This window comes from Pogona vitticeps, chromosome 4 (assembly GCF_051106095.1).
Source record: "Pogona vitticeps strain Pit_001003342236 chromosome 4, PviZW2.1, whole genome shotgun sequence".
Classification (NCBI taxonomy): Eukaryota; Metazoa; Chordata; class Lepidosauria; order Squamata; family Agamidae; genus Pogona; species Pogona vitticeps.
Window position 1 is genome coordinate 16,220,264 of NC_135786.1, and position 27,842 is coordinate 16,248,105.

General features: G+C 42.6%; 1 protein-coding gene across 1 annotated transcript in view; it reads right to left on the reverse strand.

The window, feature by feature from the left end:
• Window positions 1-1,614: 1,614 nt before the first annotated feature.
• SPO11 (SPO11 initiator of meiotic double strand breaks) overlaps window positions 1,615-27,842 on the reverse strand; it is a 43,160-nt gene continuing 16,932 nt past the window's right edge. The window contains exons 6-13 of the mRNA XM_020797483.3: window positions 24,978-25,064; window positions 22,735-22,768; window positions 22,212-22,321; window positions 20,948-21,047; window positions 18,974-19,011; window positions 16,879-16,955; window positions 9,479-9,590; window positions 1,615-3,419 (exon numbers count right to left, since the gene is read on the reverse strand). Coding sequence (XP_020653142.2) covers window positions 3,300-3,419; window positions 9,479-9,590; window positions 16,879-16,955; window positions 18,974-19,011; window positions 20,948-21,047; window positions 22,212-22,321; window positions 22,735-22,768; window positions 24,978-25,064 — 678 coding nt within the window. The 3' untranslated portion in view covers window positions 1,615-3,299. The remainder of the gene's footprint in view (window positions 3,420-9,478; window positions 9,591-16,878; window positions 16,956-18,973; window positions 19,012-20,947; window positions 21,048-22,211; window positions 22,322-22,734; window positions 22,769-24,977; window positions 25,065-27,842) is intronic.

Genomic DNA, 27,842 nt, shown 5'->3' on the forward strand with positions numbered 1-27,842 from the left:
TGATCGGGTTGTGTTTTTTTCTCTCCTGCTAGCACATAATTTCCTCTTCGCAAGTTATTTCGTATGTTTTGCTAGCTAGCTTTTTTCAGTAGTGAGGATCAGATCCCGCTCCCCTTGCTTCGGTTTTGTTGGCGGGCGGGATGGATCTACTGTGAAACTAAGGACGTTTAAGCTTCGGGGGCCCTAGTCCTGGTGACCCCCCCAAAAAAGCGAATTGAGACCACATTTTAAGAAAAATCGTACTGATTTATTATGGAACAACCCCTTGAAGAAGATAACAAGGGCTATCCAGACCTTGTTGCGAAGGGGTGCCCATAACAGTTCAAACTTCAGGGCCCCAAAAATGTAGGTCTGCCACTGCCCAGACGTAAAATAATTCGATAGCGATTCAAATTCACAGGTATTTGTGATAGGTGGAATGCCAATTTTTATGTTGTGGTTAATTCTTTTCTTTTTTTCCCCTGGTGGAACTACATAAAGAAGATAAATACAGGTGCTTCTTGCACACACTGTGAATAGTCATAGCTGATGACAATTTCGAAAGAAAAGAAATTGAATAGAAAAGTAGGACACAAGGATGTACAAAAAGAGAGCAGAATTTTTGAATTTACAATGAAATTGCATTATAGAGGAAAACAAAATATAAATAAAGAGTTTAAAAAAGCCAAAATGTGGCACTTTAAAGACTAACGTGGTGCTGCTGCAGGTTAAACTGCTGAAGCCTCTGTGCTGCAAGGTCAGAAGACCTGCAGTCGTAAGATCAAATTCACATGACGCAGTGAGCCCGTCGCTTGTCCCAGCTCTCGCCAACCTAGCTGTTCAAAAGCATGCAAAATGCAAAAATGCGAGTAGATAAATAGGTAGCACCTTGGTGGGAAGGTAAACGGCGTTCCGTGTCTAGTCACGCTGGCCACGTGACCACGGAGGATTGTCTGTGGACAAACGCTAGCTCAATGGGTTGGAAATGGAGATGAGCACCGCCCCCTAGAATCGGACACAACTGGACAAAATTGTCAAGGGGAACCTTTACCTTTACAGTACCTTTATATTTGTTAATGTGAACTTTCATGGACAAGCCTACTTCAGGCACACACATCACAAATGATCTCCAACTAAGCCTCGACAAAAACACTTTGCTCTCCCAAGCCCTTGGTAGCAGACCCGTACTAGAGAATCCTCCGTACTATAGAGAATCCTCCAACCTCAAACAAATACCTGTATAGTACTGACACATAATGGACTATGCAATGCTGACAGAGATGAGAATGAAACCCTTTTACAACCCACATGCTCTGCCCCCATATTTCTTTGGGCAACACAATTACTGGACTTAACCATGCCACACACAATATTAAAGGCACTATTTCTTGTTCCTCTACCAATGTTATTTATGCAATTTTTTTTGCCGACAATCCCCATTTGCACTGTACATAGGGCGAACAGGACAATATACACAAACAAATCTATGGACATAAATCAGACCTTAAGAATGCTTCATGGATAGTACTTCTGTGTCAGTGCTGTCATAACTACTGCAGGTGCAGGTTTAGATTTGCTTAGTGTACCTTCTACTTTATGTTTAACCTCTTCAGATGCAGGCTCAGGTTCAAGTTGTAAAGTATTAACAGTTATTGTAGGAACTTCAATAAAACGATTTACATCAAGCTGAATATTGTCTCTCTTGCCAATTGGGCAGAAAAGGGGTTTCAATCCTGATTAACAAACAGGTTCTCCTGACTAACATTCCAGGGTCCTGGTTGATTTATTTGTTCCCAGTCTCTCACAGTTGTCCCTGGTGATAACGGCAACAAGGACAAAGTGGTTTCTCCCACGTATTTCTCCTGTTTCAATTGTTCACCTAGTTCAAGGAAATCTCAGGTGCCTTGGACTCTCTCTTCTCCATCGTCTCTTTTGCTCTCCATTTGGAGCACTCTCTCCTTTCTTGTTTTACTCTTGCTCTCTCTTCTCTCAGCCTACACTACTACTCTCATGCTTCTTTCTCTCCCAAGTAAGGTTTCTGTGGGACAACTGCCCTCCCTCTGTGCTCAGCTTCTTCCCTGGGCACCATCAATTTCTTCCACTTGTGCGTCCACGGATTCTCTAACAGATCCATTCCCATCTAGGTGGCAGGATGTGGTGGCTCTCCTGTCTTCTAGCTAGACTTCCCCCTTTCTCATATTTCCTCTCCTGCCAACTTTCTTTTTCTCTCTCCCTGGTTGGTTTATCATCCCCTCCTCTGTTCCCACCCTTTTTAACAGTTCCCCCACCTTTTCTATTTCCCCTGGGTCCTGTTCAGTTTCTTCTTTCATGACCCCTTTATAGGAACCTATATGAGCGATCTCTCTGGGCATGGCCACTTCTGATCTTCTGTTCCTTTTCCCTTTCTCTGCTGGAATGGACAGTGCTCAGGCGAGAGGTGTCTCCATCTTAGCTCCTTGGTCACTCAGAGGTTCTCACTTTCTTTACAGCACTAGCTTCTACTAGACCTGCATATCAAATACTGTACACTGTCTATCATCACAATGTTTAACCACATTTTTGTCTTTTTTTAACCCTTTCTTTTTATTTTGTTTTCACCTATAATACAAATATAATATCCAGGCTTTGTTCCTGGCAACAGAAATTGCACAATTGCAGCAGGGTGTGCGTCCCCAATGCTACCAGTTGTGCAGTGTGCCATCAGAAGTGCTGCATGGGTAGTACTTCTGCCTGGGTACTGCAAGTATAAGCTTGAGTTGCATATGCGTAGTTATATAATGGGATTTTGCCCATTATATTTCCTCTTAAGAAGAATTTTCATCTTTATTTTCCAGTCACTTCTGAGTTTACAAAGATGGCAAACTAGAAAAAATATATCTTTTAACTTGTTAAGAGATTGACATAATGGAAATAATTGTTTTTAAAAGCTAGGATTTAAATTTGAATTGTTTTAATTTTAAATTGTTAATCTATAACAGTTTGTGGGTATCCAACACAGTGATAACTATCCAACTATTTTCAAAAGGTAGAATTGTGAGAAGTAATTAAGTGTTAAATATACATCTTAACATGTCCCCCCCCCCTTTAGTTTTATGTTCAGCAGTTTAAGTGTTTGTGAAATTAGGAAACAACTATTTTTCCCAACTGAAGGGAAAAAAAAATCAAAGATGAAAACTAATTCACAGGCACATTCTAAAACATCCAAACTGTAAATATATCTTCACACTTTGTCATGTAGAATGATTTACAATTTATAAGGTCTGTCTTAACAACTCTTAACTCAATTTATCTCATGAAACTTTGAAAGTTTGTCTGAACATTCATATCCACCCGCCAAACTGCAGCTTATTTGGCAAATACACCTTGGAAAGGTAATCAGATGAAAAAGAAGTCAAAGCCTGAATTTCAGCCTTCATTTTACATGTTGCCATGATATCTAGCTGCAAAGGAAAGGAGAGAAAATTAAATTTCAGTTGAAACTGATACTATGCACGGTGTACAGTAGTGCAACAGTGTTATGAGATAGAAGCATCAGGACAAGAGTTCTTGTTTTTAAAGACAACTTGAAAACTGCTTTCTCCTTTAGAGACTAAGTATTTTATAGTAAAAAAACCTAGCTATTTTTAATATGTAAGAGGAATCTTTGGCCACATTCCAGGGGCCAGGTAAAGTATAGGAACCCTGTTGATTTCAGCTGTCTTAAGTCTCCTTACGTTTGTGTTGACGGTGGTCTTCATTTCTTGTCAGTTCACTAATGGTTTATATGTCTTAATGTTTAGTGGTGTACTGCCCAATTTCATCAGTTTATTGTGCGGTAGAATCATAATTCTGCATTGCCGAATAGAACGCAAAAGCAGGTATGAAACAAGAAGCCGGTGGTGGATTCAACTGTGGGCAGGTTCTTGACCAGAAGCTTAAAACTAGTCAAATAAAATAAAATAAAAAACCTCTTGTTGCCTCCTCCTACCTCCTGTCACTTCCAGGAGGAAATTTTCATTTTTGAATTTTTTTTTCATAATTCATGTAGCACGTCAGCACTGCCCTAATAGAGTGTAAAAACATTTTCTTGGCTTCCTTTGCTCTCCATGGAATACTAAAGAAAGAATTTAATTTGCCAATATCCCGGAATCACAGAATAATGGAGTTGGAAGGGCCATCAAATCTAACCCCTCCTCAATGCACGTCTGCAATCAAAGTATACCTGACAGATGGTTGTCTATTTTTCTCTTGAAAACCTCCAGTGTTGGAGCACTCACCACCTCTCATGGTAATTGGTTCCATTTTCATGCTGCTTTAACAATTAAGGATGCTTTCCTAATATTCAACTGAAATCTGGCTTCCAGTAACTTAAGCCCATTATTTTGTGTCCTGCTCTCTAGAATGATTGGGTACAGATCCTCCGTATGACTATCAAGTATTTGAAAAGTGCTATCATATATCCCCCCCTTCACAGATTGCTGCCTTGTCGTGGCGAAGGGGCTTGAGTAATTCAGAGAAGCTATGGGCTATGCCGTGCAAGGACACCCAAGACAGACAGGTCATAGTGGAGAGTTCTGACTAAACGCGGTCCACCTGAATCAAAGCTACCAACATGAATTTGACCCAACTCCAGGAGGCAGTGGAAGAGAGGCAGGCCTGGCATTCTCTTGTCCATGGGGTCATGAAGAGTCGGACATGACTTAACAACTAAACAACAACAACATCATATCTCCCCTCAGTCTTCTCTTCTCAAGGTTAAACATGCCCAGTTCTTTCAGCTTTTCCTCATCAGGTTTGGTTTTCAGTCTCCTGATCATCCTTGTTGCCTTCCTCTGAACTTGTTCCAGTTTGTTGCCATCCTTCTTAAAGTACAGTTTCCAGAACTCAACACAGTATTTTAGATCGGGGTTCCCAACCCCCAGTCTGCGGCCCGGTGCCAGTCCATGGGCTTCCCAGGACTGGGCTGCAGAGACAGATCTCTGCCCCTCCATTCGCCTGCACGGTGGGTGTGTTGTGCTCGCGATGGGGTGTGTTGTGCTCGCAGGCCTGTCCCCCCCAACCGGTCCACGGTTCCAAAAAGGTTGGGGACTGCTGCAGTTTAGATGAGCCTAACCAGTGCTGAATAGAGGGGAACTAGAACTTCATGGGATTTGGAGGTTATACATCTATTAATGCAGCCTAAAATAGCATTTCCTTTTTTGAACCACATCACACTGTTGGCTCATATTCAGCTTGTGATCTGCAACAATTAATAAAAATGTTGAAGAGCATCAAGCCCAAGACTGAGCCTTGTGTTGTCCCATTTGTTACCTCTTCCAACTTTGAGAAGGAGCCATTGATAAGCATTGAGTATAATTCTGTAACCAACTGTGCATCTACCTGACTGTTGTGGGCTATCCTATGTAGTTTGCTAATCTGAAGATCATGGGGTCTTTTTCAAAATCTTTGCTGAAGTCAAGATATATTACATCTACAGCATTTCTACTATCTACCATGGAGGTTACCTAGTTATTGCTACATTGTTTTCAAGATGCATGCAGAATGACTGCTTTTTAATCTGCTCCCTGGGATTGATGTCATGCTGATTGGTCTGTTTGCCCCCCTTTTTTGAAGGTAGGGATAGCCGTACTGCAATCATCTGACACTTCACCTATCCTCCATGATTTCAAGAAAATAATAAATAGTGTTTCTGAGAGGTCTTCAACAAGTCCCTTTAATACTCTTAGATTGGCTTAAATCTTCTTCAAAGTCTGATGGGATTTCTTTATAGTTCATCTTGGCTGTGTCATTTGTTCCCGTATGGATGAGAAGAAAGGGATATGCATCTGTGGATTTTATGAGCAATGGGAATCCTTCTGTCTTATCCCTAATCTGTCCTCCAGGGATATTTCATACCAGGCAGGTCCATAGATCTTCCCAGCATATTTAATTTTCAATACCACATAGTAGGTACTCTCCTACTACAACTACTCTTCTCTTCTTCTTTCCGTAGGTTGTGGGTTCAGTGTTTGGTTGAGTTTGGCCTCTCTCATGTCCTCCCGTAGAGTCTCCTGTGTGTCTTCCTTTGCATGCTGTTGGCTCATAAAGAATCTGAACACAGTTTTGCAGTTCCACTGGTGAGGAGTGTCTTCTCCTTCTTTTGCTCCTGTGACTCTTTTCCATGGTGCTTCCACCACTATGTTTTTCTCTCCTCAATATTCGCCTTCTCTGCTTTGTCTTGCTGTTCTTCAGCCTCTTGTGCCTCCTTTCGCTGCCGCCGCTCAAGTGTTCTGTCTATGTATTCTTCATCTCTTATAGCTTTAAGTTTGGCCACTCGCTCCTCCAGTTCTTTCACAAATAGTGCACACATTTTGCAGGTCACCACCACTGAAGTGTCTCTTCCTCCATAATCCCTGTTACATTTTCACTTTCTTCTGCTTGTCAATGAGCACCCTTTCCTTTGTCTTGTATGTCTTGGAAGATGCTGGGAAAGTCCACTAATCTATAACTATATCCAGAACCCTCTTGCACATGTATAAGTATGCCTGGGCGTAGAAGGAACACTGACACATGCCACTGACCATCCTTTCTATGACAAAGGTCTTCCACAATTTTCAAAGAGATACCCAGGCTCATGCAAGCCTATTAACCAAAAAAGAAAGCAAAATAAAACTAAGAGGCAACAACATGGCACCATGAAGAATAACTGTTTGTTTTAATGTGAGATTTCATGGATCAAGTCCTTTTCCTCAGACACAAGAGTGAGACTGTATGACATATTTGTTCTGATGATCCAGAGGCACTCCAATATCTGTATCCCCACCTGATCACGAGGCCATGTATAACTATGACAGTTGTATAATTTCACTCTTACGTTTGAGCAGTTACTTAGCGCTCTCTCTCTCTCTCTCTCTCTCTCTCTCTCTCTCTCTGGTTTTTATCTGACAGCAAATGAAAACACTCAAATGTAGACCACCAAATAAAATACCTACAGGAAACAAGAGACATTAGAGCTTGACAATTATGGCCCTCTTGTTTCATATACGGTGTTCCTTTTTTTGTTGCAATGCAGACTTATGACTACCACACCACCAACCAATATGTTTCGGCTGTAAATCACAACACATTAAGTCATAAAAACCATAACAGAACCATCAAGAAATAAAGACCACCAGTGAAGACAGACTTGCAGAGATTTAAACCAACTGAAAACAGTTCGGTTCAAACCTGGCCAAAGATCCCTCTTGCTCAGTAAACAATAACCAGCCTTTTACTGTGGAGTACTTAGTCTTTAATGGAAAAAGCTATCTCATTAGTGTAGCAGGAATTGATGAAGGAACTATGGAGCGAATAATGGTTACAATACCTGAGATACTCATTCACTCTATACTGCAGAATGAACTGATCTGATCCTGGAATGTTGTACTAATGTGTAGACTGCAGAGTAGTTAATAGAATTTACTAGTTCTCTGAAAGTTCTCTGATAGCTGATATCAGTTCAAAGGAGCAATGGTGGATGCGTTCTAGGATGAGGTTGATAGTGCGGAGTCTTTTTGGGGGAAAAGGTTTGGCAAGTGACATAGCATTGAAATAACAACTTGTGGAACTCCAGTGTTTGTCTGACATGGCACTAAACTGGAAAAGCACAATAAGAAAATTATTCAGAAGAGACAAGAGGTGCTCACTTTTGGGGGATGTTCCCCCTGTACATGTCCTGTTCATTGAGATATGTTTTTATTTCATTTTCATTTCATTTAGTGTGATGCCTCTTTCATTTTCTGTTCTTTCACGCACAATTCCTTTCATTTATCGCAAAAGCAGATGCTTCCTTCTGGTCCTTTTGGTTCATTTCCCCCTATTTGTAGGGAAAGAATGGGGCTGACTTGGCAAGGATGTGTATGGCGGGAAGAAGGAAAGGGGTAGTGGGTCTGGCTTAGGGTTGCCAGACATCTGGCAAAAAGAGGACATGTCCTCCTATTTAGCCTAATGTCCTCCATCCAGTAGGCAAAGATAAAAACTTATAAAATGTCTGGCTTTTGTATATTTTATGTTATAATTTTGGGTGGGAGGGGGAGAGGTGGAAGGCCCCCCTCCCCCTGTCTTTCCCTGCCCCCACTTGCCCGCCCCCGTTACCTGCTGCCGGCTCTCACCCCCTCCCGCCGCAGCTGCTCAGCGATTCGCCATGTCTGTCCAGCCCATGTGGAGCCCAGAAAGTCAGTGCAAGCGGAGTGCCACCCGGCGAGCCAGGCAGGAGCAAGCAGCGCCTGAGTGCATTGATGGGAAAGCAAGCACCCGGACTGTGTGTGTTCATAGTCTCTTTCTGGGACTCCCAACTCCCACACTCCCCAGCCTTGAACTTATAACCCTCAGGGGAGGGGAGGCTGCCTCATTTGGCTTTGCCTGGTGCCACGGAGCCTTGTTTGGGCATCCAGATTAGCAAGGTGGCCTCTGAGCCTGTGCAGAGTGCGAGCGGCTGGGGGATCCCGCAGCTGGGCTGTGGTGGGTTCGGGTTTATTTGCTTTGTTCGCAATCAGAGGCCACTGCTTCTGGTAGGTCCCCTTCCTGTTTGTTAAATGAAACATTCAATACGTCCTCCTCTGTCCTCTTTTTTTGTCTTTCTATGTCCTCTTTTTGGTACCCATGTTTCTGGCAACCCTAGTCTGGCTGGAAAAGGGAAGGTATATGATTACAGCAGCAGGAAGGTGGAAAGAGTCATGTGGCTAGCTGACTCTTTGGAGGCACACAGCAGTGGCAGTGGCTAGGCAAGGAGAGCGAGGGAAACAGAGCAAGTGAACTATTGGAACATCAGTGTGAGGCGACTCATGGAGTAAGTAGAGGTGCTGAATGAAGTAATTATGGAAAAATCCATGTCCCTCTTGTTCATTGAAACAGATGGTTAGTATTTTTGAGGCACTTCCTTAGAAAGCCATGGAAGAACACGGAAACAAACTTAAGCTCCTCTTCCATGTTTGTTTTAATTCATTCTAACCCATCGCTAATGACAGTACATTGGGAACATCCCCCTGACATGAACACCTCTTGTCTCTTATTCAAACAATTTTTAAAATTATGCTTTTTCAGTTTAGTGGTATGTCAGATAAGCACTGAAATTTCACAAGTTATTTTATCAATTCAGTTATATTTCTCTTGCGTCAAATAAAAAAGAAGAAGAGGTGGGGAAGAGAGTGGTGACAAAGACAGAGGACGGTGGCAATTGCAGGGAGAACCGCTTTGGGTCCCTTGTTGGGAGAAATGTGGCATATAAATAAAACTATCACCACTACTAATAACTGTATTGATTTGAGGTATGATGTGGGCTAAAATTAGTTGGTATAATTAAAACATCTTATGTGACGACCATAATGATTTAACCACCATAGGAAACTTCAGATTGACTGAATTAAAATTAATTGACAAGCCTCCGTATCCAGTCAAACCCTTAGTCAGTTGCTTCTCTGTTATGTTCACAAGTAGAATAAAAATATATTTCTTCAAGTTATTCACGATGTAATAAATGAACAATAATATGGTTCATACATACTTCTGTTTTCCACCCTGGCTGGTAGGCAATATAAGGTCTCATCTGCAAGCTGGCCAGTTTACTTTCATCTTGCTTAGTCAACGGAATCAATGCATTCTTAGGTATATTCAACCTAAAAGGCAGAAAAGTTAGTCTTGCTTTTTTTCCCCACAGTTGTTTTAAAGACTTAGGTTTATTAACTCAATGCAACACATTAGAATAATCCATAGTCATGTTATTTGTCTTCTTAATGTCCAGCAGCAGTTCTGTCTGGCACTTTCTTCTTTCGCTTTCATATCATTGCTGCTTCTGCCAGTAAGATGGTGTCGTCGGGGGAGTTGCCTGCAATATCTGCCATCCCCAGGCACGGAGTGAGAGACGTGTCTGGGAGAATTTCTGGCCTGCACTCCCTGGCCTTCTTCAGGACTGGGACCCTGCTGCTACTGCTCCTGCTGCTTCAGGCCACCCCACCCCCTTCCATAACATCAGCCACCTGGCTGGGAGGGAGGGAGGCCATAAAAGCCAGAAGCTTGTGCCAGGGCCCTCACAGACCAGTGTTCCTGACGTTGGGGGAGTTGCCTGCAATATCTGCCATCCCCAGGCACGGAGTGAGAGACGTGTCTGGGAGAATTTCTGGCCTGCACTCCCTGGCCTTTTTTCAGGACTGGGACCCTGTTGCTACTGCTGATGCTGCTTCAGGCCACCCCACCCCCTTCCATAACATCAGCCACCTGGCTGGGAGGGGAGGGAGGCCATAAAAGCCAGAAGCCTGGCCCTGGGTGGTATGCCATGTATATTATTTGCATGCACTGTATATGGTTTATTTTTCTTTTATTATTTGATTTATTTGTATTATTATTAACTGTATTCAATTTATGTTTATTTACTTTATGTATATCATTTTTGTGCACTGTCTTACTGTATATGGTTAATTTTCTTTTTTTTTATTTGACCTAGTTGTATTAAGTTAATTTTTTTTAAATTTTCTTTTCTCCTTTTCCCCTCCTTTCCTGCTTTTCTCCCCCCCCTTTCTTTTTCCCTCCCTTCCTTTCCCCTCTGACATGGAATGGACGGCCTGCCCTCCCAGCGAGGGACCCCAAAACATTTCTGTGGTCACGGGTAGAGGGCGTTATGGCGTTGGCACGGTCCCCACTCGTGCAAGAAGAACGATGAACAGATGTCTGAAGGCTGTACATTGTTCTGAGATCGTGACCAGCCCCCAGTATCGAGGCAGCCAGACCAGTCAGCCTTCCACCCTACGCCTGGTGTTGTTGAATGCCAGGTCTGTATCCAATAAGGCCCAGGTAATCTACGACCTTATCCTGGAGGAGGATGCAGACCTGGCTTGCATAACCGAAACATGGATCGGCGGAGAGGGGGGTCCCCCTCTAGCACTCATCTGCCCGCCCGGTTATGCTGTCCAACACCAGGGTAGACTGGAGGGTCGGGGGGGGGAGTAGCCATTGTCCACAAATCCAACTTGGAGGTCGCTAGGCGCTCCTCAGTGGTAAAGCCGGGTCTTGAGGCCCTCCACGTGTCGATTGGGGCCAGGGATGGTATTGGGATCTTGCTGGGTTACCGAGCTCCCCGCGACCCAGCCATTTCCTTACCGGAGCTGGTGGACTTTGTCTCCGCGGCACTGCTGAGTTCCCCGAACCTATTGGTTTTGGGGGATTTCAACGTGCATGCGGGGGCAGAGACCTCCGGGCCAGCTCTTGAGTTCTTGGAGACCATGGCCTTCTTGAACATGTCCCAACATGTTAACGGCCCCACCCACGTGGGTGGCCACACACTTGACTTGGTTTTTTCCACTAATGGGAGCGAGAGTGGTCCGATGGTGACTGACCTTGAGTCGGTACCCTTGTCATGGTCGGATCACCACCTAATAAAGTGTACCATTAAAATGGCTCTCCCCCCCCCTGCAGGGAGCAGGGATCTATTGTTATGGTCCGCCCTCGAAGGCTACTGGATCCGGTTGGATTCCAGGATGCCATGAGAGGTGTTACGGCTGACCTGGCTGGCGCTCCTGTCGAGGCTCTGGTGGATGGCTGGTTTGCTGCCGCGACTAGGGCTGTTGACATGATCGCACCTAAACGCCCTCTCCGTTGCAGAGACCGCCCGGCACCCTGGTTTAATCGGGACCTCCGGGCGAGGAAGCGGGTCAGGAGACGGCTAGAGCGCAAATGGAGAAAGGTCCCGACGGATTTCAATAGGATAGCTGTCAGGGTCGCTACTAACCTTTATCTTGCTAAGGTAAAGGCTGCTAGTAGATCATACCTCGCTAACCGGATAAGCGAGGCGTCCAACCAGCAGGCGGAGTTATTCCGTATAGTACGCGACCTCTCCGGAATTGGTCCGGGCGATGGGCCTCCCCCTAGTTTTTCACCGGACCAATTTGCAGCATTTTTTAAATCAAAAGTGGAGGCCATCCGCCGGGACCTCTCTCCTTTTTTGAGCACAGTGAGTCGAGCTGAGATGTCCAGCGCTCCGTCTTGCCCGGTGATCCTGGACACCTTTCAGCCTGTTACGCCTGACACTGTCTCCAGGGCGCTTGACCGCTGTCGTGCCACCACCTCCTCTTTGGACCCTTGCCCGGCCTGGCTAATCAAAGCAGCCAGGCCGCTAACAACGGAGTGGGCCACGGCTATAATAAATGAGTCTCTCCTTGAGGGCAGATTTCCATCTGCCCTGAAGGACACACTCATTAGGCCCATCAGGAAGAAACCTAGTTTGGCGGCGGACGAAATTGGCAACTACAGGCCCGTCGCCAATGTTTCTTTCCTTAGCAAGGTAGTCGAGAGGGTGGTGGCCGACCAGCTTCAAGCGCTCCTGGATGAAACAGATGCCCTGGATCCATTCCAGTCGGGCTTCAGGCCGCGCCACGGCACAGAAACGGCTTTGGTCGCCCTGTGTGATGACCTATTGAGGGAGGCCGATAGGGGCAAAGTGTCCCTGTTGGTCCTCCTCGACATCTCAGCGGCCTTTGATACCATTGACCACGGTATCCTCCTGGGGAGGCTCTCCGAGTTGGGAATAGGTGGCCTGGCATTGTCCTGGCTCCGTTCCTTCTTGGAGGACCGCCCCCAGAGAGTTCAGCTTGGGGAGAGAGTCTCGGCCCCGTGGAGCCTCAATTGTGGGGTTCCACAGGGGTCGATTATCTCCCCAATGCTATTTAACATCTATATGAGGCCGCTGGGTGGGGTCATCAGGGGGTGTGGTGCTTCGTGTCACCAGTATGCGGACGACACGCAGCTCTACATCTCCTTTTCGCCAACCGCAGGAGAAGCCATTCTGTGCCTTCAGCGCTGCCTGGGGACCATACTGGAATGGATGCAGGAGAACGGGCTTAGGTTGAACCCGGACAAGACGGAAGTACTGAGGGTGGGCCCTCCCACAGTTGGGGATTTGGGAAACTCCCTCTCTTTTGGGGGGGTGACTCTCCCTGCAAAGGATGGTGTACGCAGCTTGGGGATCCATCTGGACCCGGTGCTCTCCATGGAGTCACAGGTGGCGTCGGTGGTCCGCACCGCCTTTTTTCACCTCAGGCGGATAGCCCAGCTGCGGCCCTACCTGGATGTGGGGGCGCTCACCATCTTAGTACACGCGCTCGTAATCTCAAGATTAGACCACTGTAATGCGCTCTACGTGGGGCTTCCTTTGAGGTTGCTGCGGAAATTACAGGTGGTGCAGAATGCGGCGGCCAGATTACTCAGTGGAGTGAAAAAATTCCAACATATTTCACCCACTCTGGCCGCATTGCATTGGCTGCCCATCAGGTTCCGCATCGACTTCAAAGTGTTAACGCTTACGTATAAAGCCCTAAACGGTTTAGGGCCTCGATACCTGGCGGAACGCCTACTCCCACCAAGTTCTACCCGGGTCACACGGGCGAGCCAGGAGGTGAGGCTGAGGAGCTTAACGCCGAGGGAGGCCCGAAAAGAGAAAACAAGAAATAGGGCCTTCTCGGCGGTGGCTCCTCGCCTTTGGAATAACTTACCTCCTGGCATTCGCGGAGCTCCCTCGCTGGGCACCTTTAAGAACCTATTAAAGACTTGGATGTTTTGGCAGGCCTTCTCTCCAGATTACTTTTGATTTTCTTCTCTCCTTTATTGTTTCCCTATTTTTAATTGTTGTTGTAATTATGCTGTTTTATGTTATTGTATTTTATCTCTGTTGTTGGCCGCCTAGAGTAGTCCACCACGACTAGATAGGCGGGATATAAATTAAATAAATAAATAAATGAATAAATAAATCTGCATATCTTAAGTTACTGATGTTTCTTCCATCAATTTTGACTCTCCCTTCGTCCGAATCTAGTATGGCTTTCCATGTGATATGTTCTGCATACCAATTGAGCAAATAAGAAGATAAAATACACCCTTGTCCGACACCTTTGTCAATAGGAAATCATTCTGTCTCTCCATATTCTGTCCTAATAGTAGCTTCTTGTCCACAATACGAGTTACGCATCAGGACAGTCTTTCAGAACAACCTATAGTTTCTCATGATCCACACAATCAAAGGCTTTGCTGTATTTTATGAATTATACAATTACCTTCTTTTGAAATTCTTTGATGTACTCCAGTAGCCAGCAGATATTTGCAATATGAACTCAAGTGCCTCTTCCGTTTTTGGAATCCAGCTTGAACATGAAAGCATTTATTGCTGCATATGATGTACAAGCTTTAGTTACAACATCTTGTGCATCCCTTTGACTGCATGGCAAATTACGCCAGTGTTCCTAAAGTTACTGCACTCCTTGCCTTCTCCCTTCTTGGGGATTCAAATGCATATTGAATGTTTCCAGTCTGTCGACCATTGTTTTGCTTTCTATATTTGTTGACACATTTTTTTAAAAATTCTGACAGATTCAGTATCTGTATTACAAAATAGTTCTATTGATATCCTATCTAGCCCTGGTGATTTATTTCTTCCCAGTTCTTTCAGAGGAGCTTTTACTTGACTTTCTAGAATTTCAGGTTTTTTATTATAGGATTATTCTTCAAAGGAATCTGACATCCTTTTATCTCTTCTGTATAGGTCTTTATTATACTGTTTCCACCTTCTTTTTCTCCTGGTCAGTTAGTGTGCTTCCCTGCTGGTCATTTAGTTTTCCTACTCTAGCCTTAAATTTCCCTTTGATTTGTTTCACTCTTTTGGATGAGATCTCTTGTTTTTTACTCTTTTGTTCTTCTCTTCCATCTCTTTCCAATGGCTATTGTAATATTTCTTTTGTCTCTGGAAATTGATCCTACAGCCTTTGTGGTAGCGATCTAGTCAACCATCATTAGATCGCTTTGTTTTAGTCCCAATGTGCCCCCTCCCCTTCTTACTCCCTACCTCCTGACTTCTTTTTTGTAAAAGTTTTCAGCCAGCCTGCTTCTGTTTGCTTGCAGGTGGGCATTAATGCTGATGTTTTATGCACACAGGATGGTATGGAGTGCCATATTTCAGTCCCAGGTTTCCCCTTTCATTCCTCTTTTTTAAAATTAATTTTTGGTAAATGGCATAGCACTGCATTGTTTCATTAGTGACCCTTCGGCTTTCTTAATTTCTGAAATATATTTCTGACTAAAGCAATTAACATTACAGTACTGCCTACTGTACTGTTGTGCAATATAGTCTTCATTGGCAGATATTGAGCAACATCAACTTTGCAAAACTGGCTGGTAATAAATGTGTGTAAAGGCAAAGCAACACAGCCAGGATATCATCTTTAACCCTATACTTTTTAACACCTAAGACATACAGCAGAATAGTGAGAACTTTTTTTTAAACAAATAAACATTAAGTTAAAACAAAAATTCCCTTTTTTCACTTCAAAGTCAGATAAAGAGTGCCATCCACAGTAATGGCCAGACCATACCCATTTCTACACATTACCACTGGTGTGTAGGAAGAACACATCCCTAACCCCACAATGGAGTGATCACTTCACAAGAAAATTGTGTTTGTTTGGACTGATCCCGATCATTCCAAATAAACATTAGTATCCAACCTAGACCAGTGTGGGAAAGATTGATCCCCATTAAGGATGGGTTGGAACATTCTAACAAGAACATTGCATAGCAGGGGGCTACATATTGGGATAAACTCCTGTGTAGCTGGCTTCTTACTTTTCTCTCTAACACCCTGCACTGGATGTGTAAGGAAATTCATACTTTCTGCAATGAGCTCTGATCTAGCCACAGTGACACATGCCTTCATTACAACCTGGATGGTTTAATGTAACACACTCTGTGGGGCTCCCTCTGAAAAGTCTCAAGAAACTTCAGTGGGTTCAAAACAGCAGCCAAATTGGTAACTGGGGCTGGTAACAGGGAGCACATAACCTCCTGTTACAGCACTAGTTGCCGATCCATTTCTGGGCACAATTCAAAGTGCTAGTTCTAACTATAAAACCCTAAATGGCTTGGACCCAAGATATCTCAGGGAACGCATCTCCCTTTATGAGCCTGCTTGGGTGTTGAGATAATCAAGAGAGTCCCACCACCTTCACAGTTGTGTCTGATGGGGACACAGGAGAGGGCCTTCTCTGTTGATGATCCCAGACTTTGGAACTCCCTCCCACAGGAGGTTAGACCAGCGATGGCGAACATATGGCACACGTGCCACAGCTGGCATGCTGAGCCCTTTCTGCCGGCACACGAGCCATAAGTCACCGGATTGCTACTCCCCCTCCTGTGCAGCCTGAGAAGGCAGCTGCAGCTGCAGTGCTGGCACTTCAGCAGGCGAATGAGGAGCAGCTGGTGCTGGCAGCGGATCTGGAGTGGGGTCTCAAGGCACCTCCATGCCAGGATTCCCCCTTCCGCTGCCACTTCCAGTTCTGCAGACACCACTTCTGGTTCCTCTGCCAGTGCCACTGTGGCATGCCACCCGCTGGTCCCGTCCCCCCCCAGTTTGGGCACACAAGCCGAAAAAGGTTCACCACCACTGGGCTAAACTGATCCCATCTTTACCATCCTTCTGCAAGCAGGTGTATTCTTTTCTCTTCAGGCAAGCCTTCCATCAGTGACTGGTTGCCCAAGTGGGATTTTAAAATGGATTGTTGTTACTGCCTTTAATGTGTTTTAGTGTTGCTTTTGTTTACTCTTTTTAGTATGGCATTTGATACATTTTAGTATTTGTATACTGAAAGTTGTTAGCTTTAAGTACTGTCTTCCTTTTAAAGGAGAACGGCGGGATAAAAATATCTTAAATAAAAAAAATATTTTCCCCTTCAACAGCAATAACTGTTGGTACAGCTGAAACTCCTTTTGAACTTCCAGTCCAGTGGAAGTTTTTAATCCCACAGCTTTATTGTTATTGTTATAATAGAATGGTGACAACTGCAGTAGGAGGACAAAGGAAAAAGGTGGGGAAGGGAGCAGGTGTCTTGGGTCTATATGTATGAAGGAATAACATACTTTAAAAAAACTAACCTGTTAAAATCGGATGGAAGGAGGCCAAGCCATCTTATAGCTGGAACCGTGAGGTGGTGGGCTTCAAATGACATAGACTGAAACATTGGAATAGAAGCCACTATGCTGAGTATTACTTACATTTGCCTTTATTAGACTGAAACTTAATACCAAAGAATGTTTTCAAGCAATGTCATGAAGGTCAATTTAAAAAAAAATATTTTGCATACAAAAAGGATAGCAGTGGTACTAGAATGGAAACTAAATGAGCCACATTCTTTTTCTGCTATAATACATGGTTTTGGCTGAGTCCTCGGCCTCCTAAACATTCCTAGAGATTTCAAAACTTTTCTACACATATATATTTCTATTTTGCGCATGTATGCACTAATACCTTTTAAATAAATCTGAGAAAAACCAAACAATCCAGGCTGTAGACAAAAATTAAAAACACATCCTTTCTGTGGTGAAAATACTGAATTTATACAAAAGACAGAATTACAAATATGGCAGAAAGCAAGGGATTCCATTTGGTTTTCTCCACTGGTGTGTACAGTGGTGGTGGATAGGTATTTTGTAAAGGAGAAGAATGAGTATGGAGTATTTATGCATTCTTTTAGCTATCACTTTTCCTCTGCAGCCTTTTCACCAGCTGCATTTCCACAGATCAGGGCTTGAGATATATCTATTATCTGAGAGAAATTATCTCTTGGGGACTGAGTCTGTGAATGAAAAGTGAATCGCAAGGGTAGAAATATGTATTCTCCCTTCCACCAGCTACTGTGCAGATATTTCAGTTGCCACTGTTATGTACACAGGCAGAAAATGCAGTGTCGGGAATTTTTTATTTGTTGCCAAATAGGTAGTTTATCTGATATATATTGTTTCTTCAGTGGAAGGTAAATAAACAGATATCCACCCCCACCAATCCCAGCACATGATGTCAAGGATTGTCTGTGTTTTGTAGTGGAAAATAGTGGGCAGATTCAGTATAACTATTTCTGTGTAGGGACATTTATTGTATAATCACTCTTCCAAGTGATTATACAATAAATGTTGCAAACTAAATGCAAGTATTAGGAGTAAATGAAGACATGTGCTGGAGGAATAGTTTACATTATAATGAAAATAAGAACTGGATGGATAAAATTTATTTGTTTACCATCTTCTAACAGGCAATGTGACATGAAGGTTGTGTGAATTATTTTTGTTTGTTTATTTGTTTAAAACTGAGAGTATAGATTTCAAAGTTAAAGAGGTTTTCCATTCTGTCTCAAGATACAGTTGTTGTAATATAGTAGCCTAATTTTATTACTTGTTTTTGCTCTTTCTGTTCTTTTTCTTTTGTCTAAGCATTATCTTAGTCCTCCATCAATCAGATTTTTAGGTTTTATTTTTTCTTGGTCCATGGAAGCCTCTCATTAGTTTAAAATCTCAACTTACTTCTTTCCTATCTTGTTATAGTCTTGTTCACCCATTATATTTTTCAAACTGGGGGACATGCTCTATCCACCATTGAGATTTAGTCTATTGTCAAAGAGGTAAAGATTATTTCTTGACTTCTATCCCAACCTTTGTATTTCTGAAGGTATGTGATCTGATTGCAGGGCTAGGTTTCTTTCATGCCCTAATGTTTGCAGTCTTTATTAACACCCAGCAAAGCATTTCTTTGTTCTGACTAGTTATATTTTCAGTTCTTTCTCCTTCTATTTTAGAATGTCATTCACATTTTTCATCACTGCTGATCTCTGACCTGACATTATCATCACAAGCCCAAATGTTATGCCTCTTCTTAACCTAATGGAGGTATTATGTATATCAGCTCCATTGAAATAAACAAGTAATTTTTACAACTTAAACTACCAGCTCCACCATCTTCCTTTTTTTAATGTTTTAATTTTTGTGTTTTAATTTTGCATTGTTTTCACATTACTTTCTTTTAGTTTAATTGACTGATATGTTTATTTGATTTAATATGTTATTGTGGTCTGTTTTGTTGTAAACCTCCCATAATGGCCTTAGATGTGTGGCATATCAATCGGATAAATAAATAAATAAATAAATGAAATTTAGCTAGGCAACGAAATACTGATTTTAAATTTAAGGAAAAACTTACCATCGAACCATACTTGTAGATACACATTATTTCAATACCTAGTAGGAAGACAGTATCAAAGATAATGGAGTTATTGTTGTTGTTTAGTCGTTAAGTCATGTCCAACCCTTTGTGACCCCATGGACCAGAGCATGTCAGGCCCTCGTTTTCCACTGCCTCCCGGAGTTTGGTCAAATTCATAAATGAAGTTATACCAATTATAATGAGTTAAGTTTTTAAATGAATGGATAAATCTATTTCTGTAGTCTGGATGGATAACTCACTGAGGTAGGTATGCCTGGGAGTTCAGTTCCCCTCTATGCATCCAAGCAGAATACCCTGCCTGTGTAGCCTTGGGCAAGTTGCACAATGCCAGGGTACTCCCTAGAAGAAGGAATTGGTAAGCCACTTCTGGGCACTCTTCTACCCAGAAAACCCTGTAAAGGGTCATTGTAGCTCAAAACTGAGTTGAGAGTACATAATTATTATAATTAAACCACAATATACAACCTTATCACAAATACTACAGATCTGAGTTTTGTCATGTGCAATGGGGGATAGAAAGCAATTGCTACCCGCAATTTTCATTAAAGCAGCACTAGACATGATGTTAGTAAACCAGAATATTCCATGATTCATTTGGGGTTTTATTACATAATTAGACTATGAGGACAAGAGCATCCCAGGTAAAGATATGAAAGAGAGGGATAATTAATCCTTTTCCAAGCCTGCTAGTTTTTTCCTCCACCTGACTTTTCTTGTTTCTAGAATCTAGAGCAGGAGATGAAGAGAGAGAGAGACCACTGGAGGCATTTGCTGGTAGTTAGGAAAAGTTTGAACATCCCCTATCAATTTGACTCTGCAGATTCTCATCTGTACTGTGTTACAAGATAAATGCAAAGTTAAGAACTCCCTGCTTCCAAAAAAAGTGTCTAGCACTGTCCTTAGACTGTATGATATTTATCTTTTGAAACTAGATGATCATGTAGTACCAGCAGCCTAAACACTAGGTAAGGCTTATGGTACCTGCTTTTATTTCTTCTGCTGCAGTAGTTATTGGTTGTCCTCTCTTAAATTAGCTTATGTAAGTCTGAATAATGGATGTAAGTAGATGGATGGGTGTATCCATAGAGAAGGCAGGCATTGATTGCTGTAGTAGAAAGGAAAAGTAGAGCCTACCCAGGGCAAAAAACACAGGAGGGGCTGTTCAGATTCTGAGGTACCAGTTCACATCCCTGGTCTACATTATTTTCACTTGTTTTATTCAACATTAGTATAGTTGCATGGCCAATTTTCATTTACAGATCTAAATTACCTCATTATGTACCTATTTGGGTTCATTATATAGTATGATGAACTCAAATATGGGTTCATCATATTATGGGTTCATCATATTATGAACCTATTTGGGTTCATAATATGATGAACTCCTTAAAATCTTCAAGAGAGGACCTCTTGAGAATACGAACACCTGCAAGGCCTGCTTAACAGTTGTAATCAGTTTAATGATACATCTCTTCAAACTAGCCTTTTAAACTGCTTGTTTTTATAGGCAATGTACTGATTTTTTTTGGTGTTTTATCTTATGTTACAGGTTTTACTGTTCAGTTTGTTTTTAAACTTCTTTTTATTGTTTTAAGCCACCTTGAATGCTATAAATTATTAGAAAGATTGCCTAGAAAGACTATGGATAGACGGAGCTTGTGTGAGTGTGTGTGGGACAGATTAAAAGTTAGCGATCATTATCACTCCATGCTTTCATTTTCTATCCACCCACTCTCATAATGTTCTTAAGGAAAAGTGAGTGGAATTACAGTACTCTGGTTCTGCTTATTGCCAGCATATTATCTCCAACAGGTTACCCTAGGGGGAATGTAGCTCTTAGTGAATAAAGGGGGGAGTTTTTCTGTCCTGGAGTAGACAGCCTATTCCTGCTGCACGAGCTGCATTAAAGATATTTTGTAGTTTAGTTCAATAGATGCTCCTCATACTTACCATGTGGGTCAGCATCCATGAGAGCAAAGATAGGTACACAGCAAGTATCCCACAATTTTCTGACTAGCAGCCGCGTATTCACATCTGGTACACCCTTCCCCTATGAAAATAATGTTTAATTGGTGGTTTTACTTAGCTATGTTTTTGAATATATTTTTAGAAAGTATTATGCAACATACCCTGAAAAAGATAATATCTGATTAGAGTTTTTATAATAATTAGTTGTGTTGGTTGTTGTGGGTTTTTCGGGCTCTTTGGCTGTGTTCTGAAGGTTGTTCTTCCTGACATTTCGCCAGTCTCAGCGGCTGGCATCTTCAGAGGACTGGAGTAGGAACTCTGTCCATCAGAGGAAGAACAACCTTCAGAACACAGCCAAAGAGCCCGAAAAACCCATAACAGCCATCAGATTCCAGCCGTGAAAGCCTTCGAGAATACAATTCGTTGCGTTCTGAATATACTATATATTTGGAAGCTATCACCCCCAATTTCTAGAGTTACACATTCATTTAGTTTGTATTAGGGTATGATCAGACAATGATAAAGAACTGCATCTGATCATGTTGGAAAGAGTTGCTTCACTGAGAGTGATCTTATTTAAAGTAACCTTTCCATGCGTACAGGGATCACTCCTACCCCAATCCAAAAAAGGGTAGCTAGGACAGGAGCTAGACAGAAAGGTTGGGCTTGGACCCAGAGCAAGGTTGGACTAGCCCACTGTCTACTGTACATCATCTTATCGTCAGATAATAATTTGCACCAGAATGTGTCACAAGTGTTCCAAAATGCAAGCAGTTTCTCTGTCTATCAGTCTATAAGGATTTGTTCTCAGGGTGACTAATAGAAATGTAAGTAAACATGAAAGCAAAAATTGAGTAAAATCTAAATCAACAAGATAAGAAATAGTACAAAAGTCTGTTCAAATCCTGAAGTAATTAACATGCAGAAACCATTAAAGATTTTTGAAATTTCAAAAAGTTAATGCCACTGTAAAAAAACAAACAGGGCAGAAAGGAGACAACAATTTAGAGAGATCTGCAAGAATAGAAAGATTGTGAAAAGGGATACTATGGATGATGTTCCAGAAAGTTGCAAAAAGTCCAGGAATATAAAATTATTCTCTCAGTGTCATCTCACAGGTCAACCAAGACAGTTCTGGTGCTAAAACCTCAATTGAAGGTTTTAGCGCCTTCAATTTAACACCTTCAGAAAATCTTTTTTATCTATGAACGTCTAGATCTGATCATTTAAAATACTAGCTTCATACTGTAATCATTATGCAGGGTGCCATTTGACTGCAGAAATCATCATCCAGCAGTCTCTGAAAGGTTGCATCTTTTTCTACAATTAGAATAAATTTTGCATCTGTTTTCAAATCTGTAATATTAAGGCTGAGGAAAAGATACTAGTGAAAATCCAAAACACCAGGAATAAAAGCTTTGAATAATGGATTTATGTCTCTGTCTTTAAAAAGTATTCTAAGCCAGGAGTTCCCAACTTTTTTCACCCCATGGGCTGGCTGGGGAAGACGGGGCACACCTGTGCTCATGCGCATTTGTGAATGAGCGCTCTCGCACAAATGAGCACGCACACATGCATCCGCAAATGGTGGTGTGGCACTGGTGTGGGCACTCACTCATGCGCATACGCAAATGGTGGCTTGTGCAGGTGCTCGCTCGCTGGGGTGGGAGGTCTGTCTCCACGGCCTAGTCTGGCTCAAACCGGCTGGGTCGTGGACTGGGGGTTGGGAACCCCTGTTCTAAGCAACAAGTAGTTATTTCAAAGGATACTTCTCATTCCTTCAACATTAGATGGTACTGCTGCCTAAAAACAAAAGGTAACGTGTTATCATCAATAGAGAAAATATATCAGTTTAAAATAACTGGCTAATGAAAAACAGGAATAACAATCCCCAAGTCCTTGGCTTTTAAAACAGTTTTCTGCAGTAATACTTGATATATTTGTAGACTTAACCTGATATTCCTTGATAAACATTAATGGTTTTTATAATCTTCATGCATTAACCTCTTAATCTTAATTGTACTTGCTTGGAAATTGGTCCAGTTAAATCAACAGGCCCAAGAGCCATGAGACACTACCAGCATACAATAGCCTTCTTTTTGGGTTGGAACATTCATATGGTCAATTGAGTTAAAGTTAAACATCCTGATGACAGATGTTTACAGACATTTTAAACTGCTTTATTTTCCATTCATTTTATTGCTTTTCAGCTGATACTTAGAATTATGGGAAGCATTGTTAATGTTTCATATCTCATACTGGAATTTGCCTCAATATGGCAAACATATGCAGGAAGAAAAGGAAGCAAGGGCAAGGAGAGTTGGCACAGAAATCTGTGTAATAAAAACTGAGAAGCCTTGCTGTTTAACCATTATATCACTCCAGGTGTCCAGGATGAAACAGCTGAACATACATACTGAAACATGAGGATTCCCTTCAAAATATTAATCATAAAGGAACCTTATAAGTAATCCTAACAAAGTAAGAAAAATACAAGGGGAGGAGGGTCCCCCATACCATCCATTTGTGCTCAGACTGGAAACACTGTTCTCTGGAGCTTGCTTCCACCAACCGTTCCCCGGCCCCAAAAAGGTTGGGAACCGCTGCTCTAAACTGATCCACATTCACAGGCTGTTTGGGCTGTGGACAATCTGTTGTATGCTTAGGTCTCTCAGGCCCCCAGTTTTGCAGGAAAGAAAGCAGAGTGCACGTTCATATGGGTTATCTTCCATCAGAATAAATGGGCAGGCATGCACAAAATAACTGCATATGCAGTGCTTGTGTGCGCATATATATACAGTATGTAGCTGCCTGGATAGGGGACTTATTTTAAATAGGTCGATTAAAGTTAATTTTCAGTTACAGAAAACTGTAATAGTGACTACCTATATTCAGATGTAACCATCACTAAATCGAAGAGTGTTATTCTGTGAAGTGGCACCCATGCATCTTGTGCCTACGTAGCCTTTCCTTATCTTGTTTCTTTGTGTCAAGAAGACAGCAATTTAGAAGCATCCAGTCCTGGTATCTAGGAAACCATGGTTTTCTATTTCTTTGAACCTGGTGAATGATTACTTATTTGCCTTTGATCTGCTGACAGGCTGTGGTTTGTGCAAATAATAGATTTCAGCTACCAGGAATAGAAATTTCTAAACTCTTTTCTTCCCACATGTTTGAGACAATTGGTCAAGGGTGCTGTTGTATATTGCTAAAGCATAGCTTAATGTTTCATCTGAAGACAGCCATTGTGGTACACCTCAAAGTGATTTAAATGAATTATGAATATAATACTATAGCCCTTTTGAGGCCACAAGTATGTTGTACTTACTTTTATAATTCACTGTTGTTTGAAATATTTATGTTAGCTTGGCTAGGTAGTTCAGTGAGTTAGGTATCTGGCTATGGAGCCAGAAGTAGTCTACCTCCCAGGAGAAGAGCCAGGCTGTGTAGCCTTGGGCAAGCTGCACAGTCCCCAGATGCCCCCAGAAAAGGGAATGGTAGATTACTTGAAGGCATATAATTATTGCTGTTATACTGCATTGTTGCAATGGCATGCAGATTTCACATTAAAATATATATTAAAATCCTTAACCTCATTCTGCTTTGTGAGGAAGGAAGGGCAAATATAAATATACAACAGAGGATCTGTAGATTTTGGATATTAGCAAGTGAGTCACAATTTCCAAAGGAAGGAAAAGGCATTGAAGGTGCAGAGAAGATAATTTGCTGTTCAAAGCAGAGGAGTTGTTAAAAAATTAAAATTTCACTTTGAAACTGTTGAATCAGTTACCACAAAGTAACTGTTTTAATACTCAAAATTCGTACAATATGCATATAATTATCTAACTATTAATTCTTCTGGTATATTGGATAGGTTATCTTAACTAACAGATAAATTAACTATATCTAAGGTCTTCATTTCTTAAGTTGTACAACTACAATCACATATTATCTTTGAAATTATAAAATAAACTTACATAAATGAATAACCTAAGAAGTTGCTAATACATACTGTAGTGCTGAAGGTACAGATGACTTTTGTGCCATCTTCTTCAAGATAACTTAAATTACCAGCAATGCAGCCTTTACTAGTAGACAACTGTAGAAAAGAAAATAGCAATTCAAGTATTCTGTAGTTTGCAGGATGGAATGAATTGTTAATGCTATGTGTAAATTGTATGTGCTATGGGTAAAAATTCAGAAAGCTCAAAGTGTATTCATGTCTTCACATATTGATTCATTTTCATTAGAAATGGGCTATTTTATTAATGTTCACATTGAAAAAATTGAGAAAATGATCTGATCTGCTTCCCCAAACCTGAGTAATGACTTAATCTCTAAGTCAATCTCACTTTGTACACGCAGGTTGCCCACCAGGCCTTCCCTGTTCATCTGAACATCAGACCTTCCCAACCTCGCTTAACCAGGCATGAAGGAGAAGGAGCTATCTTTCCCATCATGCCTAGAAAAGCATTTTTGCTACAAGAGGTGAGAATGTCCACTCTGTCACAGCGCTCTCCTGCCGTGGCAGGGATGCTTTGCCCTCCCGCTAGGAAAGTGGCGTTGCACAGGTGATGTTGCTTTCGGAGGGGAGGAAGGACGGAGCTTTCAAAAAGACTCCATTTCCCTGACTCAGCCTCTTTTGCCGGTTGAGCCAGCAAGGAATGAGCTGTGTACGTAGCCTTGCGAGATCGCAGTTTCACTTTCTTGCAAGCGGCTGTTTCCCCCTGAGGAGACCTCTTCTCAAGATCAAAAGGATTAAGTCTTTCACCATTATTTCTTTTACTTTATTTGTGAACGTAGCTTATTTATTGCATTTTAATTCTTTAAGTTTGCTTTGGGGATTAAGGGTGTATGTGTGTTTTTGGTTCTTCCCCTCTGCATAGAGCCAGCGTTTTGTCCAAAGACAATCTTCTGTGGTCACATGGCCAGTGCGACTTAGACATGGAACGCTGTTACCTTCCCACCGAGGTGGCCCCTATTAATCTACTTGCATTTGCATGCTTTCGAACCACTAGGTTGGCGGGAGCTGGGACAAGCGACGGGCGCTCACTCTGTCACGTGGATTCGATCTTATGACTGCTTGGTCTTCTGACCCTACAGCACAGGCTTCTGCGGTTTAGCCCACAGCGCCACCACGTCCTTAAGTACTACCAAAAAAGGGGGGGAAGGCTGTAAGTAAGGCAGACAGGCTGATTTTGCGCCTCCTGCTGGCCTGCAGTTTGGCCGAACTTTCTTTATATTGCAATTTGGCTTTAAATTGAAACAGACAAATACATAACATAAAGTTAAATAATATTAGAATTAAATAAGTAAATAAAAAATAAAGGTAATTCAAGAGCACAGAAGGATATAGACACAGCTATTATGGGATCCAAAAAAGGGCAAGGAGAGAAGAAGGGTAAATATCCTGCTAAACACAAGGCTCTAGCCAGGCTTGTCCAACCTGTGGCCCGAGGGCTGCATGCGGCCCAGGTCAGCTCGTAATGCGGCCCAGTGCAATTTTTAAAAAAAAGAAATTCCAAAGTTTCAAGTTACACTGCCGGTGCTTGCGGCCGGAATGTGGCCGGGGCATGTCACAACAGTAGAGGGGGAGAGAGGGAAGGAAGGAAGGAGTGGGAGGGGAGGGGACAGGGGGGATGCGTGACTGCATTGCACCTTCCCCGTCAATAGGCAGACCCTCTCCCGGCCCCATAAAGCCGCCAGAGGCGAAGCTGGCAGCCTCTGCTGTCTAAGATCGCAGCTGCCGGTAAGCGTACTTGGAGCAGGGCTGTGGAGATGGCTAGGGCTGCCCCCCATGTGACCCAAACCAAATGTATGTGCGGCCCAAACCAAATTTTCATCTTCTAATGTGGCCCAGGGAAGGTGAAAGGTTGGACACCCTGCTCTAGCCAGAGCAGCACCAGCCATTTCTTCTTCAGACGAGGAGGAATGCCCTGACTATAGTGCCATTCTGGCTAAGCTGAGCGAGTTGGAGAGAAAAAAGGCCCTTGCCAGGGACACTTCAAGAGCTGCCATACCCAGGAGATTGAGAAGGAAGTCTAAAGCCTGTAAGATGGCTGAGCTCAAGCAATTAGGTGAGGTGATGATGTCTTGAATTGCTCTTTTGGAAAAGTAGTGTTCTGCAGGCACAGGGCCAGTGGAGGTGGTTTCTGAAGAGGGCAATTCCTCGAATGTGACCACAAGAATACAAGTTGAAGGCATGCAGGAAGGCAGCATGATGGCAACAGGCCAATTCCAGGACCAACCGCTCAGTGGGACTACTGATGCAGGAATGGGCATTATGATCGACATGCAGAGAAGCCCTGTTGGTGTTGTTCTGGGTACCAGTCAGGAAGTGCTGGCATTGCCTTCTGCTGCCTCGGTGGTTCAGGCAGCTATAACTCAAGATGAGTGCGCACCTGTACAACATACACATCACGTAGGAAGGGTTTGGCCTTGGGGTGGAGTCAATTCCCCAGGTTGTTTTCCAATTGATCCTGGTGTGTTGCCTGTTAGTCCAATTCATTTATTGGTACTGGCAGAGTTTTTGCTGCAATACCCAGACAAAGAGGTCGCAGTTTATTTGTTAACTGGTTTTAAAGAGGGTTTTAGGATTCCATTTCAGGGTGTTAGGTGTGCCACTTCAGCGTCCAATTTAAAATCTTTCAAGGGTATGGAAGAAGAAGTTAGGAGGAAGATTCAGAATTAAGTAGCTGAAGGAAGAGTAGCTGGACCTTTTGCAGAACCTCCTGTGCCAACTTTGCACATTTCTCCTTTAGGAATGGTCCCGAAAAAGTTGCCAGGGGAATTTTGGCTTATACACCATCTATCTCACCCTGCTAGTGAATCTGTAAATGACATGATTCCCCAAGAGCTGTGTACAGTTAGGTACACA